The sequence below is a fragment of the Ascaphus truei genome, chromosome 1, assembly GCF_040206685.1.
Source record: "Ascaphus truei isolate aAscTru1 chromosome 1, aAscTru1.hap1, whole genome shotgun sequence".
NCBI classification, from domain to species: domain Eukaryota; kingdom Metazoa; phylum Chordata; class Amphibia; order Anura; family Ascaphidae; genus Ascaphus; species Ascaphus truei.
This window is the reverse complement of record NC_134483.1, coordinates 135,302,753-135,322,707: the sequence shown is the minus strand read 5'-3', so window position 1 is coordinate 135,322,707 and position 19,955 is coordinate 135,302,753. Positions and strand designations below refer to the sequence as shown.

General features: G+C 39.7%; 1 protein-coding gene across 1 annotated transcript in view; it reads left to right on the top strand.

Annotated features, from left to right (window-relative positions):
* Positions 1-19,955, top strand: part of MUSK (muscle associated receptor tyrosine kinase) — a 238,647-nt gene that overhangs the window by 126,906 nt on the left and 91,786 nt on the right. The window contains exons 8-9 of the mRNA XM_075595218.1: positions 11,227-11,233; positions 12,549-12,812. Of these exons, the coding sequence (XP_075451333.1) occupies positions 11,227-11,233; positions 12,549-12,812 (271 nt within the window). The remainder of the gene's footprint in view (positions 1-11,226; positions 11,234-12,548; positions 12,813-19,955) is intronic.

Genomic DNA, 19,955 nt, shown 5'->3' with positions numbered 1-19,955 from the left:
TTGAGCTAGCTAACTTGGGAGGTCATTTCATTTGCTGCAGGAACAAGACCTACAATGGTTCTTCCCCTCTTACAGATGTAAAAGGAAGGGATCACAGTGTAGTGTAGTGTAGGACCTGCATTAATTTGGTTATACCTTGGCGTTGGTATGCAGGCTTATGACGCTTTGGCCAAAGGGTTAACCAAATAACCAAGTATTTATTAATATTATTATTATTGAAGTATTTTACTTTATACTTTTCATCATATATGTTTTGTCAATGGGATGTAGCATTGGGCACCCCCTGTCTCTTGAAATAAGTGCTTCAGACTTAAAAGTAACATTAAGGAAGAGGAGTCCCTGCTCCGAGGAGCTTACAATCTAATTGGTAGGTAGGGAGAACGGGCATAACACCAAACTTTGCACCTCATATGTAAATAATCAGTATACTGTATCTATTATTTATCAAACAATGTCAAAAAGGAGAAACAAACAAGAACGTGAGTTTTTTTCTACAGTATATCAGACAACGGGGCTGATTAAGCTGTTTTCGGAGGAAATCCACCATTTACTTCAATAGGAAGTATGCTACAACAATAGTTACCCAGGCAGATGGTTTGGCTCACTACTAGACTTACTTCCCTGAATAGCAGATGATCCTGATGACCCTGACACCAGTTTACCCTTCCTCGCAAGGTCCCTTAGGCTTATGAGTGTGAGTCATTTAGATAAGCTTTGCATAAACTATTAGCATCTCTAAGGTGTGCTCCTTTGTGAGAACAGGTGTCTCTTCACATGTTATTTGAGGGGAGGTTTGAAGGGACATATACAGTACAGTGCTTGGGACTCTCCTAAAATAGGTCACTTCCTCCTTATCTTCCTCAGGGTCTAGAATTTAGATTTTAAATTTCCAAATTGATCTGCAGATTTTCAGTGATAAAAAGAAACAAAGAATCTGCCTTTTTGAGACAGATCCACAGAAATCCGTGGGTGATCCAGCAGATTAGCAAATTCTGTCAAAATGCTGGTCACCTCTAATGCCAACCTCAAGGTTGTTAACAAAAAAGTTAAAAAGCAGGGGTCCCAGTACTAAACCTTGAGGTACTCCACTTACAACTTTAGCCCAATCTGAAAAGGTTCAATTTATGAAAACTCTCTGCAGAGGACTTCTCATTAAAAAAATTTTTCCATTTTACCAAGTCGTCTTTTATTAATTTGGCACCAAGTCTTTTCCTGCGTCGTAGTTGGATTTGTTTCTTCACATTAATTTCTTCGTGAAACTTCTCCTTTCCTTTACTGACTTGATCAAGCAGATATGAAACTTCCTCTGTCAGGTTTCTGTTCTCTCTTTTTACAGTCTATAATTTTCAGGTCTTTTCCATACTTATCCTTCAATTTACACACCTCTGTGCTGCGACTTCAGATTTCCTCGTACAATACTTCTACAGATGCAGCCACCAGTATCCTATGACTCAGTTTGAATGGGACCTTCAGGGACCCTCAGTGGGTTAATCCGATGGGCCATTAATTTGGCTGCAGAAATCTCACAGAAATGTGACAGTTTACTGGGAGATTGACCCAGATTTTTCAAGGCAAGTCATCGGATACTGGTGGCTGCACCTGTAGCTCCGAGTTGAGAGTGTGAAGCTATGTACCTCCACTAACAGATAGCATGTTTAAAGAATGGGTGTAAATAGTCATAATCCTCCTCATAAAACCCGTAAAAATATATAGGGAGCGATGTTGCTCCCCATTGCTATCCCTTGTTTTTATAAGGTCACATTCAACAGTAGGAGCAAGTGGTCAGAAGGTGGGTCCCCTTTGTGCTGTCTCTGTAGGGAACATTCAATGGCCTGGTGCCCTAAGTCATATATTTGTGTTAAACAATCCTCATATTAGGAAATAGGTTGTCATATTGAATCTACTGTATTGGTCATTTTGGTGGACCTATAACAATGTTATACACTTGCCATAATGTATATATAACAGATAATCTTGGATTATTCTGTATGGAAATACTTGTGACGCCCCTTCTGGAGGGGGTGGGGTGATGGGGGTGGGGGCATTTTGGTTTAAAATATACACTTGATTTGCTGTAATTTTCACCTGTACAGAGGTCTTATACTAGGACCCAAACATCAGTAAAACAAATAATTACTTTTGAACTGCAATTGGAGTGGGGATCTTCTATTTGCTGTGCATCTTCATTAAGAGGGAAAGAACAGAGCACAAGATTTAAAGCACTGAAGTATCCATGAAGTATCCATGATTACTAATAAAATGAATGTAAAAAATATGCACTTATTTAACATTAAGAAAGTCTGAATTTTGCTGACATGCTATAAGAAAGGAAATACAAGAGCTCTGTAGTTAACATTTAATGGCAGATTTTATGGGTCAATGTAAGCCAGTTATGAAACATACAATAACATTGAAGGAAGCTAGTTGAAAAAAAAGTGGTAAAATGAATACGTTAGCCAAAGGAAACATAGAGAACAAACATGGCCTCTTGTGTCAAATACTATTACTTCACAGTCTGAGGTAATGGCTCCAGAGTACAGTATGTCCAAACTCCTTCATTGTGTATTTGTAACATGAAATGCATAGTAAGACTTTAATCCTACAGCACACCCAATAAAAATATGACTTGTCTAATAATATTTTTTATATGGAAGTGCTAGTGTTTTCCTTTACTATGTAAAGTGAAATAAAATAGACAAAATATGGACTATGTATCAATTCCAAACTGGTAATTGTCTCATATGTAGACCCCAAGTATTTACTAGATATTTGTATTTAAATTAAAGGATGCTTGCCTCTCCCCCCTCCTCCCCTCATTTTACTACATGGTTCGTCTACTGTGTTTGTATGTGTGTGTGTGTGTGTGTGTGTGTGTGTGTGTGTGTGTGTGTGTGTGTGTGTGTGTGTGTGTGTGTGTGTGTGTGTGTGTGTGTGTGTGTGTGTGTGTGTGTGTGTGTGTGTGTGTGTGTGTGTATGTATATATATATATATATATGTACGTGTATATATATGTATGTATATGTATGTGTATATATATATGTGTGTGTGTGTGTGTGTGTGTGTTGTGTGTGTGTGTGTGTCTGGTTTCTATGGCTTTGCATCCATGGCTTTTACATCCATGCTGTGCTTAAAAGCTATGTTAACAGTAAACATTATCTTATAAGGGTTCCACGTAAAGATGGTTTTCAGGCAAAAGGTGACATGGTGTGCTCATTTGCATGTCATTTCCCAGAATCCCTTGCTGGGGAAAGGCAGGGTTGCAGACCTGACTATGTATTCACAAGTGATCTTTTATATCTCTCTCTCTCTCTCTCTTATATATATATATATATATATATATATATATCTATATATATATATATATATATACATATATATATATATATATATATATATATACACTGTATATATAGATATAGATGTAGCCCTTATCCCCCCCATACCAGGGAAGGACCAATGTGTGCTCATTTGCATGTCATTTCCCAGAATCCCTTGCTGGGGAAAGGCAGGGTTGCAGACCTGACTATGTATTCACAAGTGATCTTTTATATCTCTCTCTCTCTCTCTCATATATATATATATATATATATATATATATATATATATATATATATATATATATATATATATATATATATATATATATACATACATATATATATATATATATATATATATATATATATATATATATATATATACACTGTATATATAGATATAGATGTAGCCCTTATCCCCCCCATACCAGGGAAGGACCAATGCTACTATTACCTATAGGCAACTAGGAGGCCTGAGCCTCTGCCACTGGGAGCCTGGGGTGATTCTGGTTCACCCTGGTGCAGTGCCTCCACCTGTAAGGGATCCCAACGTGGTGGGATAGGCCCCTTACAGGAACAATAACAATAATACACACAGGCAGGTATATAACAGCAACCTTTACTGAATGCAGACCACAGTATAACAATGCCTTAACCTGATACCACCAGTGAGTGCCCCCCAAAGTAATAGGGTGCTTGGCAACAATATCCTGATGTCCTTTTCCCCGAATGTCAGGGCCCACCCAAAAGGGTAGGAGATAGCGCTATCCTGTGGAGTGTTGGTGCACTTAGATGAGGTAACTGACTAGTACTCCAGTACTCGTTGCGGCCGACTTAACAACAGGGATCCGCTGATCCAGCGACGTCATCCACCATGGCATCTACCTCCACATGGGGTGAATTCCGGCGTGGATAATATCACCATACAGAGTCTCTTACAACGGAGATGGTCTGATCCCAGACCACAGACCGCAATCACCATGGGGTGTCCTCACGGTGTCCCTGACACTAGACAGTACAATGGGGAAGCATCCCTATCTAAGGGGCCTTCCTTGCAGCAACCACTAGCTACTGTGAGTCGGGGCCTAGGTGGGGCCTAAGGGGGGGATATACTAGGCCTAGTGTCAGAGCCACAGGCTCTGAGACACTACCTGCTGGATCCAGCTCCCTCTTCCGACTGACGTGGTCTCTTGAGCACGCCAAATGTATCCTTCTGCCTGCCGAGATCCTAGCAGCCCTATTGGCTGTCCTTGCCCAAGTGTTGTGCAGCCCCTGGGGCTGATGTGAATTGTAGTTCCCCTGCGGAGCTTTGGGTGTAATGGCCGCCACTACACTAGCTCCTGCGCAGTGGAGCAAAATGGCCACCCCAACTCGGAATATCCTCTGCATATGCACGAGTGCTTCTGCGCATGTGCGGCCAATTCAACATGGCGGCCCCCGGCGACCTTGTCACCCAGCGCAACCTCCCTGCACCTCCCTGCCTAGCTGTGCTCTTCCCAGCTGCAGGGAGGTAAGGGGAAAGCTGGGGGGTGTGCCCAGAGGGGACAGGGATACATACATGTACAGGACTTGATAAATTACCCAAAAAGCTACTCACCCATCCAAAAAAGCTACTTTCCACTTAGCCACGCCACTAGCCATGCCCCTAGCTACACCATAGCAATGCCCTTAGCCACGCCCCCACTTAAAAATTGAATAAATTCCTAATAAGAACTAATGACAACTTTCATTTTTGACATAGTTTATGTATTGTATTACTGTACATGTATACTTTACTACAATTAGTCCTTGTTACATAGTTAAATAGTAGATGAGATTGGAAAAAGACATACTGTACTGTACGTCCATCAAGTTTAAACTAGGCCAAATTTAGACGACGGGTACTTTATCCTATATCCATACTTAAAGTATATTAATCCAGAGGAAGGCAAACAAAAAACCCTGGTGGCACATTTGATATCTCATAAAGGGAAAAATAAATTCCTTCCTGACTCCAAGATTTGGCAATCAGATTACCCCCTGGATCAGCATCCTTCCCATGTTTACTTATTTAGTGTATCTCCTTTAATTTCTAAAAAATATGCCCAACCTTTTTTGGGGAAGATATCTGTTGAATAATTTATAGCTTTCTTCTATGCAGGGCAGTACGTAAAAACAGAACAGGAGGTCTCTGCTGCACAGAGATTAGATAGAAGGAGAGCAAAATGTTCAAAGACCAGAGCTGCAAGGTGAGAACTTGATTCAGGGAGAAAATTCTTCAATGGCTCACAAAAATGAAGACATTGATATTCATATAGCTGCACAGACAGAAAAATATATGAATCATGAACAAATTCTTCCATAATGAAAATGGGAGTGTGATACAGTCCAATCGTGTCTCCTACGATCGATCATAGTGGCTGCAAATGTGCAAAGGTCAATGAGTCCCTGATGAGACCGGTCGGTGGAGGGAGGGAGAGGGGAAAAGATAGAACCGCACCACAGAACAACCCTCTTCAATGACTTGAGTGACAAAGGTACCCCTCACTTCCTTCATGAACCCCTCTTCATGTAAAACCTCTTCAGAAGTGAGATAGCAAAGCATAAGCCCTGCAAAATTGCAGGGAAAAGGGCTTAAAGAAGAGCATGTTGATTAGGCAACCAGGATTGCTCGCATACGGCCAAAATGCACTCGCCCCGGGCGTGCATGCGAGTGCATTTGTCGAGCCATGTATGCATATACCAGAAATAAAAGCAAAACATTCTTACAGTTTGTAATTCATTAAAACATGGAGCATAGATCAATTTTGTGATAAGAAGTCCTGACTGTGATAAGGTAGTAGTGGTAGTTAACCAGCAATATGAAAAAGTCAAAACATACTATATTTAACATTATTTAAGCAGTTGATGCACAGTTTAATTTCCAATAGGCCTGAGATAATGTGAACCTCAAGGCATCATAGTTGGAAGTCAAATATTGGGAGCATGATTAACACGTTTCTTACACTAGGCAAAGGCAACTTAATTCTAAATAATATTCTTGGCTTGGTGGAGATTTGCGAATATGGGGTATCACACTGTAATCCCGCTTTAATAGTAATAACTTTATTTCATAAAATTATGTTTTTCTCTCAACGGGTCTCAAAGCGTTTCACCATTACAGTATAGTATGTGGCACGCAGCATATATGTAGCACAGACATTTTTACAGGCCGTCCCTACCCAGATGAGTTTACAATCTATTTTTTTGGTATTTGAGGGACAGGGAGATAGTGACTTTCCCAAGGTCACATGGAGCTGACACTGGGATTTGAACAAGGCTTTCCTGATTCAAACTCAGGCTCGTTGTTTACAGAGTCAATGTCTTTACTCACAAAGCCACTCCTTCTCTTTTAACTACCATACAAGGCAAGGTTATACCACACATCAGTGCTTAGGGAATCCCAGTGACTGTGTCTACATGAAAATATGGGTGATGTGAACTATTACTGTACCTTCTGTGAGGTCTTCTCGTTAATAAACTTGAATCAAATAATTTTTTTTACACTTGATGTACAAGCTAAATAATGAGATTAATACATTAAGTTTTCAATTACATGAGTTAAAGGAGTAAACTTGATTTAAACCCTTGTACTGCACTAAGATCTGATAATGTAATTCATCGTTTGAAGAAATTAGGCACTTGACTTGTGGCAGACTTGGGTATGGGAGTTCATTCAGAAGTTTCAGAGAATCCCAAAAAGTCGTTTGGGGACAAGCTCATTAGGATGAAGGTGACTTCCGGTGTCAGACGTTGTCTTATGGAATAACACCACTTAATAAATATCTGCCACAATCTTTTCTGGTGGTTCTAGCATATATACACTGGTTGAACCTAATTTCACGTTTTTGGGACATTATTCTTTGTGATCATAATTTCTAATTAATGGGCCGTAAGGTGTATTCCTACATTGGAAGGTGTTTTATGGCATAGCACTGCTTAGCAATAGGAGTCAAAACCACTTGTGTCATCTTTCTTGAAAAGTGGGGAATTTTGTAAGGTGAAAAAAGGCCTATTTATTTGGGAGGCTTTAAATTTTCAGAAACTGAACGAAAGACAGGCAGACAAAGGTACCTTGTTATTTCAAAAGTGCCAAAGGTCAAGAATGTGTTCATATCACAAGTTCAGAGTTGTAATTAAGGATCAGCAAAACTGTCAAAATTTGATAAGTGGAATTCGGCACACGGATTTTATACTTGAAAATCTGGGCAGATTCATTCAAATTCGCCATTGACTGCAACCTGCAAGGATTTTATAGACTCCGCCAACGGATTGTTAAAAAGAGAGGGAGGATATCCATACAACTATATGGAGTTCATACTAAGCCTAAAGCACCAACCTAATGACTGGAATGGTGTGAGACCCAAAAGGACACTAGTTTTCAGGGTTTATTTTTTCATGCAATCGGTGTTTATGTTTTTTGTTTTCCTTGTTAACACAGATTTTTTTTTTTTATCAAATTAGCACCGGAAAACAAAAAACCATACACACCGATTTAATGAAAAAATAAACACTGAAAACTGGAATCCCAACCAACAATCAATGGTAAAGATCACAAAAGCAGGATTTAGGTCCCAAAGTATATCTTTCAAACAAATGATTCCAATAATGGTATTTTGTTAGATAATGGGATGTGAAATAATATAAAATTATATTTGACACTTATGGGAAGATGTAACTCTTTTCATAAAGAACAACAGCCTCTATCACAATAGAATTTTACAGAGACAAGTGGGCAAGATTTTTTAAAAGATTCAGCAGTTCTTAACAATGTCAATTTAAAAACATCTATCTGTAGAAATATTAACATGGTGAAAAAATGTAGCGCTAACCACTACAGTGATTATATATATATATATATATATATATATATATATATATATATATATATATATATATATGTGTTTCAGTTGTGGACTGAACGTGTGATCACTACGGTGAATGTATGTGTCCCTCTAACAGTGCATATCACACATCAAGTACAACCGGGAGTCCCGTATAAACACTACAGTTCAGTTGGTCTTATACTTAAGTCCAGCTGCCAGAGTCTTGGAAAAACTTGTGAATGTGCTCACAAGTGATCTTTTTATTTGCTATAGGCTTTACAGTGGAGGGTTTTTTGTCACCTTTTTCACCCACCATAAGTTATTTAACAGCCTTAAAATTGCAAAGTCAGTACAACCAGCCTCACACTGATGAGACCAAAAAGGTCGAAACAGCTGTCTGTGAGTAGGTTTACTGGCTTTGCATCAAAACCCAGGAAAGCGGTGTAATGTAGCGAGCATAAGCTTATAAGGTTTCCATGTAAAAAATGGATTTGAGGCAAAAAGGTGACACTGTGTCATTCCCCAGAATCCCTTGCTGCAGTGGAAGCACTGTATGCTAGGTGATAATGGTGAAAGGCAGGGTTGCAGTCCTGTCTAAGACATGCGAATATGCTCACAAATGATCTTTTAATTTGCTATATGCTATACGGTGGAGGTTTCTTGTTGCCTTTTTCACCCACCATAACTTAAAAATATATATATATATATATATATATATATATATATATATATATATACACTTAGAAATAGATACATATACATAAATATATATATTGATCATTCAAAGTTTCTGCTTTAATCTTTAATCTTGATACTTCACCAGCAACTTTATCTTCCTTCTTCTTTACTCTACTTTTGTTCAATGGTGAATAAGTAGGTAAAGGTACGCTCAAAATTAACAGTGTAACTCTGAATAGAGTATATTAATGAATTTAATTAATTTAAACAATTAGCCCCATTTAGGCACTAGATGTGAAAAAGTGCAGCTAGTATAAATGTATGACTCAAAACATCAATGTAGAGAACAGAAAACCCGTGTACAAGCTCCAGGTAGTCCGGCAAAAATTGCTTTTAAAGCATAATGATAAATGTAATAAAGGGAGCTGACACCGGATAATGGGGAATAAAGGGTTAAGCAGTAATGGTATGATTGCGGATGACTGGGGGTAACAAGAGGGGAATACAACAGGGACAGAATGATGTGATATGCAATCACGTAGTCCCCATAGCCCCGGCTAAGCGCGGTGTGGAGTAGCTTCTACTCACGATTAGACACCGTCTTGATCCCCCTCCTTCCAGCTGCTTTCCTGACGCTGCCAGAAGCATCTCCCGTTTGGCCTCCGGTGGTGTAACAGATCCTCTCAGAAGACAGCAGAACCAGGTAAGGCTCAAATGAACAACCGCTCCAGAATAAAAGGTAAGGCACTCACCAGCAAAAAAGGGGAAAATTCAACTTTATTAAACTACATAAAAAACAAAGAAACAAACAGTGTTAGCTACTCTCCCACGCGTTTCACGCCCACTGTGGCGCTTTCTCAAGGAGTAAGGAGAAAGCGCCACAGTGGGCGTGAAACACGTGGGAGAGTAGCTAGCACTGCTTGTTTCTTTGTTTTTATGTAGTTTAATAAAGTTGAATTTTACCCTTTTTTGCTGGTGAGTGCCATACCTTTTTTTCTGGAGCGGTTTTTCATTTGATCCTTACCTGGTTCTGCAAAACATCAATGTGAATGGAAAATGGTGAAGAAAAAATACCAGCACAAACAATTCACATAAATCTTTAGTAATTATGAAAAGCACATACGCAGTGCTACTTAGAGAAATGTTGAATAACTTGCCGCAAAATAGCCAACATGGCAGTATTGAGCTTATTAAAGATATATAGCAAGCAATAGAATAGAGAAACAGCTCACAAACTTTTCCAACGCGTTTCATATCCACGGGTCCCTGATGAATTATTCGTGGATACGAAATGCATTGGAATAGATTGCGTGCGGCTTCTCTATTTTATTGCTCGCTATAAGCTTTATTTAGCTCAATACTGCCTTTTTGCTATGTTGCTGCCAGTTATTCAACCCATTCAGAAGACGCTGTTGATTTGTGTTCAACTACAACAGCTGTGGTGCAGTCCAGGTGATCCAGCACTCTTTCACTTACACCCAGACGACAGTGACACATCGAGTCCAATACTGAGTACCAGAAGCGGGTGCATTCAGTAACCGGAGCTGATCCTCATCCAACGTGCTGCGGGCGTTTGTTTGCCGTGACGATTGGGAGTACGAACCATATGAGGTTGGACTTACTTTTCTTCCCCACTTGGAACGTGATTATTTATACCATCGAGCCGGGAGCGGATGCCTTCCCTACCGGCGTTACCATCTATTCGTGTGCGAACACTCACCACTCTGCTTTACAATTTGGCAAATTTGTCTTTCCTTGCAAACAAAGACCATTTCATGATGTTTATGGGAATCTGGTAACAATGTATTTCTTATAATGCAACACTGTTATTTCCCTATCTAGCACTGTGTATGTGCTTTTTTATATGTTTTTATAATTACTAAAGATTTATTATTTGAATTTTTTGTGCTGGTATTTTTTCTGAAAATTGATAGAAGGGTTCCAATCAGACAAACATACCTGTGTGAGGAAAGGAAATCAGAATGTTAGTACATGAGTGCAGTATGCATCCATGTTTAAAGATATTAAAAGATGTAGAAAGCATCCACTAGAAAAGAAGCTACAAAACAATTAAATTGTGAAGTTTTTCTTAAAGACATTCTGCCAGAGAAACTACACTCTCCAGTTTCTAACACCTTATACAGGTAAATGTCAAAGCTCACCACCCCCTAAACTGAAGCCAACACCTGTCCATAATGAGTCAACCAGACCATCACAGTGTGCAACAAGAAATGTGAAAAGTCTACTTTTAATGACTGTATATTCAGAAAGAGATGCAAAATAGCTATTTGCAACATTTATGTGTGCATACAGTATGTGCTAATTATTTTTTTTCTTTTTCTCATAATCCTGATTGCTTGCGGATGAATTATTATCCTTTCCTGTAGAATGGAGGTAAGATAACTTTTTTTTTAATTATTTTTAATCTTTTATATGGATGTACAGTAGCTCAGCTCATATTCTTCCATTAAGCTATAGTATTGGGGAAAAGCAGTTTGCAGTCACTCAGAGGAAGATGCAGCCGTGGCTATTACATTGCTTGCAGTTGCAGTTTGCTGGGGAATCAGGGCCCGGACTCGAGGAAAATCCATTGGGTTACATCTGTATGTGACATGAACATGAAATGATGTATATTTATTATATATTATGTGTATACAATTGTTTAAAATTCTATATATAGGTATTTATTAAGTTTCATATACTGTATATTGATTATATATGGAAGCAGGCTCAATCACCTTTCAATCATTTGTTGCTTTTACTCATTTTAAAACATTTCAGTTAAGATCTCATATACTGTATACAAATGTAATCACTTCTATTGGTCAAAGGGCACCCACAACATGTGACTATGGTTCATATTTATTAAGTGGTTCTAGTCCATGATACATCTTCAAGCATGGAAGGTGTCTTATAAAGTAACAGTGCTTAGTAAGTATGGCCTTTATGTCTGATTCCCGGGAATGAGACCATAATTGTCTTCATGCATGAATGGAATAGGACTTTTTTTTAGTAAACATAGCCCACTGTATCATATCGATACTGGATTCTACACACAATAGGAATAGATGCTCTGTATATCTCAAAATGTTACGACATACCATGATATGATCAAGTGGATACCAGAAGACCATCACACATCATATTGTATGTTTTTTATTTATGATTAGAGGAACATTGCAATTTAAATAACCCATTATGCAAATAATTGCTCTTCTGGACAACGCTTTCAGAAGACAAAAAAAAGTTTTCATTTTATCCCTCAATGTTTATCGAGGTTTCGCAACATCATGATGCGATACAGAAAAAACATAAAGGGATATAAATACATATAATAAAAAGGTACAAATACAGTTTAAACTAAGTCAATTGAAGGCAATTAAAAAGGAACAAATAAAACAATAATACAAAAATCAATATATTGCGATAATGTACGGAATCACTTATCTAATAGCCTAGAGTGGAACCTCAAATTTGCCAAGCTAAATATTATATAAGATCAAGCTGGGGTAACCCAATAAGATTATTCACATGTAGATGTTCCCACTAAATGCTTTCTGCTAAGGTCCAGGGAAGACAGGCTGTTCCAAATTGCAGATGAGTACAGTATGTGCCAATGCACTATTATTATTTTCTTTACCTCTGTGACCTCTGATACTATCTCCATTGACCAATAAACGAGGAGTAATTCTCTACTGTATGTTTTCAGGTTATACAAAGGTGATTTAGGGTACTGCAGTACATATAGAGGTGATATATGTAATGCAATCCTCATGAAGGATTCCCTGGTCTTCTTCAATTATTCCAATGCTGACCCAGAAGAAAGCCAGGAGATGTTAGCTCAAACGGCCTGGGCTGAACTAAAGACAGTAAGCTCCTTTTGTCGTCCTGCTGCTGAAGCACTTCTGTGCAACTATAACTTCCAGGAGTGTAACCTAACTAGAGATGGGCCAGCTCCCAAACCAATTTGCAGGTAATGAATAAGAGAATGCCCAACTATGTTTGTATTGAACTGTTTGATGAGCTCATTGCAAACTCTTCTTCCTAACAAGAAGTAATCAATAATTAATTAATGTATTATCCTATTGTACTGCATAATTTCATGTATTTGTGCAAATACGTAGCGATCATTTTACTGCTCATAGACAAAAAGTACAACCAGGTGAAAAATGTACTAACAGGACTGAACTGCACAAAAAAAGTGATAACACCATTGAAAACAGGTATCTAAAAAGACGTTTCCTTCCTTCCGACTATAAGGTAAGCACAATGTCCAAAGTCCCAAACAAATTATCAGGGTAAAAAACAAATCACCATGAGGAAACACACAACTGAGTGTTAGACCACCTGTGTCAGATATACCAAGACTTATAGGGGCCTATGCAGAGAGCAGCGAATTTTCGAAATTCGCCATTTTTTGGAGATAATCGCGCAGAAAACAGCAGAAAATGGAGATTTCCGAAAAACGCTCCAATTTTTCTTTTCTATTTGTAAAACTCGCCTCGCGGCTGGCGAAAACCTCAATCTCGCCAGTTTTACAAATATCCTAATGCAGAGAGCCGCGAACGGCATCTAGCGGCTGTTCGCGCCAATAAAATGGCGCTATTGTCTCCTTTTTCCCTCGCCAGAAAAAATTGGCAAGAAGCTGCCGCTCGCGGCCATTGCAAAGGGAAAAAAAAAGGCGCGCATTTGTTTTTACAAGTTTCTGAAGCGCGCATCTCGCCAATTTAAACTCGCCAGACGCATCCATGTTAAACATAGCAGAATTCGCACTTTTCTGCATATGGAGAATAAAACTCTCCAAAAAAACTACTTTTTAATAAATTCGCCAATTTTAAAATTCGCTGCTCTCTGCATGAGGCCCATAGTCTAAAGACAAAGGATATTTCAATGTTCCATTTCCATGGGTAATCGAAACAACCCGGACCGACGCTGATGTATAGATGCACACATCTACAACCATCTGCCGATGTGCATGACTTATAGGGTCAGAAAAAAGGGAATCTGGAATGAAGCTACCATAGAAGAAGCAACTAAAGTTCAACTGTATTTGTTTGTCTATGAGCAGTAAAATTTTCACTGAATTGACTTATCATAGTGTCTCTTACACATTTTTTTTTACTTATGAGTGTGGTGGACATATGTTTAATATATTGTAGTGTTAGTGGATTCACAGGGGTCCATCCTGTTCCCTGTACCACTATTGAATATACTGTAGTTGATGATTGAACATACATTGGTGGTGCTGGTTTTCATTGTTTGTATATACCAAAAAGTAGTGTCAGTCACAATAAAGCCATGTAATAAATAAATAAAATAGAAATTTATTTTTCGAAGTACAACACAGTCTTCTTGGTCTTGGTGAAGGAGCTGTAAAAATATCACTCCTGTGTATTAATGATATCAATATTACATGGAATATATTTGTATTGAATTAGTACTACATTGGTCTTTCTTTAGTCAGCTGAATTGCAATTTGAACCCATTATCTTCTAACTCCAGGCAAGCAATGACTGTATTTCTATATACAATAAATTATTGAAAAAAAATATAGCTTCACAAGTTTATTATTGACATTATCAAGTGGTTATAACAGTTTAATGTGCTAAGTTTAATATTATATATTTTAATTGCTAGACATTGTCACTTATCAGCAATAATGACACATGCACAAAATCCTAATTCCTCTCAAAGATTTTATTGTTTAAATCTAAAAGGTTAACTTACTTGTACAGTAGCTTGATTAAAACCCCAGATTTGTGGACAATATCGAATTTCATAAAGTTCCTAGAACTTCATGGAATAAAGTTGCCATTAACTGCTTCTTTCTGGATATAATGTTGTTATTTCTCATAAGAAACACAGATTTGTGAGTTACCCTTATCTCACATGTTAAAGCACATAGCAGGGCACAGCTTTTTTATCCTACCTGTAATGATATACATAAATTAACCTAACCTTATCAACGCAACATTGATTATTAAATACTCAATGTAATATTTGGTGCTAAATTGATGCAAAATAACCAAAAAGTGTATTGTGTGTGTGCGTGTATGAATCCCTTTCTTTTTTAATGTGTCCAGTAAGCGTCATATATTTTGGATCTAACAGGTGTTAAACGCAGCAGAGCAGTAAGGATTCCATATGTATATGACATGTACAAAAAAATTGTATAATGTATGTGTGTCAAAAAGTAGTAGAAGCGGTGTCAAAACTGTAATAAATGTAGTATGGCTATAATAAAATATCTTAAATTGAAAAAAGACATTTCCTAAAACTAGTTGCAAAAAAATAACAATGATTGTTAAAATTCCAGTTTTAGTTGTACATAATTATTTTCTTATGTCAATTTAATTGTAAACAAAATGTACGCAAAAAGAAATGACAACGATCATATTAGTACAGTACATAGACCACAATTCATCTATCAAAGATCTAGAGCACCTTATACCAATCACTATCTGTACAGTACCTTCTCAGTGCTCCAAGTCAAATCCCAAATACCATTAATGAATGACAACACCACAACCTCACATACACTGTTGAGCTATGACAGATACCTTATAATACGACCATACCCTTTCACCAAACATTGGCTATAGCTTGGGCTCTCCCACCAATACATAAGAGGAAATTGCTGCCATTACCTTCCCCAGAGCTTCTTCCAATACTTTTTTAGTGCAGGTTAGAGCTGATGTCCAAAGTAGCAGAGGTCATGGGTTCTTATCTTGGTGGGCCTGACACCATTATACCATTCAAGTCATTGGGTGCCTTAGGCTTGTTTTCTTATAGAAAGCCTTAAAGAATGTGTGGGATATGACTCATTTGAATATACTTTGCATAGCCATTAGCATCTCTCCAAGGGTACCTCATGTACAGTGTGCTCCTTTTTGCAAACAGGTGTTTCTCCTTGTTATTTATAGGAAAAAAGAGATCCCTTTCATTTTTCACCATCTTTTACATATTTCTCTCTCAATCCCATGAAAATGTGCACAATTACAGATCTGTTATGAATGTTATCACTATATAAGAAGCACAATGTAGACAATCAACTGATAACTAAATTGATGTCACTGTATTATGTAAACAAGTACCAGATACACTGCGATAGGTTCATGGTCATTTTTTTTTTGTAGTACATAAATGTGTTAAACTGTTGTAATCTAATCTGAAATACGGATGTTTACTGCACACCAGAGAAAACACAATAAGTAGTGATACATTTACCGGTGCTCCTTAGTCCCAGGGAAGACCTGCATATCATCCGATATATCCAAGTGTGTTCTGTGGCACAATACATTCTTTATGATTTAAATCCGGGTGCCCTTGTCCATTAATTACATTGTAATCTAATCTGAAACACTAACATTTCTATACATTTTTAGTTCAAAGTGCGTCCAGAATGTCTTCCTTCTTTTGGAACTCACGCAAAAACTAGAATGCCACTGTCTGATTGCATAATTGATAATGCGTTGATACAACTGCTCCCACTCCTGAACGATACATTGTTGAATTAATAAGCGTTTAGAACCACAATCCTTGCTCTGCCTTAAGCACTTTATAACGTGCTTATCTTCTTCGCTAAACACCATTTTGTAACATGCACTTGAGAGGTCATCATGCTGTCACCAATTCTAAAGAATATTTATTAGATGTAGTGCACTTTCCCCCACCCCCTGGGAGATGTGTAGCTACGGTGTGTGTAGGGTGCATACCTGGTGAGCCTCCGCTGCTGGGAGCCTGGGGTGTATCCTGGAACGATGCTCGGTAGCGCCTCTACCTGTGCGGGATTCTATAGTGTAGAATAACCCCGTTACAGGACCCACATACAATAAACAATACGTAATGGAATAATTAGAACAGTTTACTGTATGCATAATAATCAACACACAATAGTGCCACAATGTAACACTAGGCCTCGCAGGGCCATAACCCCACACCGTGTCCCCCAACACGTGTCCTCAGAGTCCCACATCCACCCAAGTGTGCGAGACAGAGCTGCCCACTAAAACTGAGGTGAACGTTGGTGCATGTGTTGCGGTGAGGTACCTGCCGGGTGATGCCACACAGATGCAGAAGGGTGATCCGCGAAGCCACCGCCTCTATGTTGGATGGCTCAGAGGGTGATCTAGTCCCAGATCACTGAATCGCCAATCACCAACGCTACCTGGCTGTGTCCCTCAATCTCTCTGGTACTACAGGGCCGTGTCCCTATCCTATGGGTCGGTCCCTGCTGCAATCACTAGCTGAGGGGTTTCAGGTACCACAGACACCTGCACACATAAGCTAACCCTTCCTTGTCCCAGCTCTGACTGGCGTAGTCCCTGGCGCACCAAATATTACTATTTGCAGAGCAGGAGAATCTCAGAGCCCTTTTGGCTGCTCTGGCCATGTGGTACAATGCCCCTAGGCATCATGGGGGTGGTAGTCCCCTGCAAGCCTGTCCCCCTAATGGCCGCCGCTCCGGGGGTCCTGCTACGCATGTGCAAACTCTCTAATGGCCGCCGGTGCCTGCTGACGCTCTGTGCTAACCCCAACATGGTCGCCGGACTTGGGGATTCCTCTGTGCATGCGCAACTGCACTGTGCATGCGCGCATCTGAGCAGTATGGTGGCGCCCTGCAAAGGGAGACGCCGGGAGCCTCTGGCGATGCGCTCGCCTGCGCAACCTTCCTGTCGGCTCCGGAACCTGCCCCCTGCCTCCGCTGCCTAGCGCACCACTCCAGGAGGTAGGGGGCTACGGGGGACCAGGGGGACCCGGGTTACATAGATTATCAAATAATTCTTAAATGTAATAACCTACTGTGACAGACCTATAATCTCCATGAAAATGTTGTGATTTTTCTGCAAGATATGATGAAAAATAAAAGGGGGTCACGTTTTTTCTGAATACAGTGTTTATACAACTGGAACCAAAACCACCACGCAAAAGTCCTATTTCAGAGATTCGAATTGTGAATCAGCCATGTAGATTGGTAAAAGTCTGGATTTTGAAGAATCCAAATTTTCATAAAAGGAAAAAATTGAAATCTCAGATTTTATTCTGCGGATCAGATTTGGCAGCAAAAGTTCGGGGAAATCCGCAGATCGGATTCAGACAGGTTTGCCCATCTCTAGAGTGCAGTGCGTTATTTCTCCTCTGAATAAATTCAAAACACATAACAAATACATTCTCTTGTTAAAAGGAGAAATATTTTCTCTCATCTGAAAGGATTGGTCCCTACCGGAAACCCACTTCACAGATCCCGAACATTCAAATTGATTATGGAATGAGTCCAACATTGCTATTTGATAACCTCACATCCCAGAACTATCACAATTACATTTTTAGGGGTGATTTAAACTGTTGATAAGTATTTGCATAGGATTGTTCAGTCGTGCTCATCTCTGTGTAAATAGAGTACTAAGCAACCAGTAGATATTCACTTCACCTTTGGGTGTCCCAAGAAGTAAAGAGAGAGAAAATTAATCCCTATAATGCTTGCACTCAGCCTCTTGGATAGAACCTTGTTTTTTATCTAAAAGAGGTGAAAATTCACTGAGAGAATTACGTCATAGTCATCTCCTTTCTAGCGAGACTGCAACAAGGTTGCAAGTCCAATTTGCCTAAGAAAGATTTGATGTATCTATTTATCTAAATAGCAAGTGTAACAAAGATGTGGACTGTGAAGGAATCCACTAGCACAGCGTTTCCCAAACTTTTTTTTCCGTGACCCGGTTATTTTTGAACTTCTCCTTCGTGACCCACTAAAAATGTTATCGTCTATAGGTAAAATAAAACCGTTATGAATGTCCATACAGATTTCATATATTCTCCCAATCCCCTCTATTCTCTCTCTCCCCCCCCCCCCACCCTCTCTCTGACCTGCACAGACGCACACAGTCACTGACCTACAGACACTCACACAGACAGACCAAACACACACAGCCACTGCTGGCCTGCACAGACACACACAGCCACTGATACACACAGTGGCTGTGGCTGATACACACACACACACACAGATCCATACACACAGAGATCCATACACACACAGATCCATACACACACAGATCCATACACACACAGATCCATACACACACAGATACATACACATACACAGATACATACACATACATACACACACACACACACACACACACAGATCCATACACACACACACACACACACAGATCCATACACATACACAGATACATACATACACAGATACATATGTAACGGTGTTTCTGAACCGGCCTGACCCACCCAATCTCACATTGGCCCCTGTGGTCTAACCGGCCCCCATTACAGTGTGGTAGTGTCTGGTGGTGCACCTGCTGGCAACAGGACTCCTGAGTCTCCCGCATGATGGTGTGTGGGGAGGACCCGTCCAGACAGGCAGCTGAGGTAGTGTGCTGAGTCTCACCTAGTTCCAGTGCAGCGCCTCCACCTCATCAGGGTCCCTACGTCCGCAAGGGGATGATCCTGTTGAGGAACTCCTCCGTGGTGCTCCTCTCTGTACATTCACTCCACACATGTACACGAGAGGGTTTGTGAATGAGAACATCTTTATTGGGTGATGTGGGCTAGCTGCCCCTCGCAGTATCTCTTAGCCACTCATTCTGCAGTCAGTGCCTCCCCTTAAAAGGTGTATCTCTCCTTAGATAGGGATTCCCTATCCCCGCAGGGATCACTGCCCTGTGCCAGGTCCCTGGACACAGTCTCCTCTATGGTTACTATAACATAACTTTCAGTCTCTTAGGCTAGTACTTGAACTTGGGCTCCTGCCAGAACTCCTCCTCTTGGCAGAGCTGAACGTAGATCTAACTTTAGGCTCAGTGCTGTGCCTTATGTATACTCTGGAAGCTGACACACCTCTGACATCACTAACCATGGAGTCAGAGCATGTGACTACTCCCATCCATACACAGGGCACCCCACCAGGGTGTGAGGGCAAACCTCCATAATTACTGCTGGCATGCCTACAACTTACCAGGCCTTACTGTCAGCAGGAGAGATGACTGTAGCCATTTTACATGTCCGCTACACATACATACAGAGATACATACACATACATACATACATACACACACACACACACAGAGATACACACACACACACTCTCCCCCATACACAC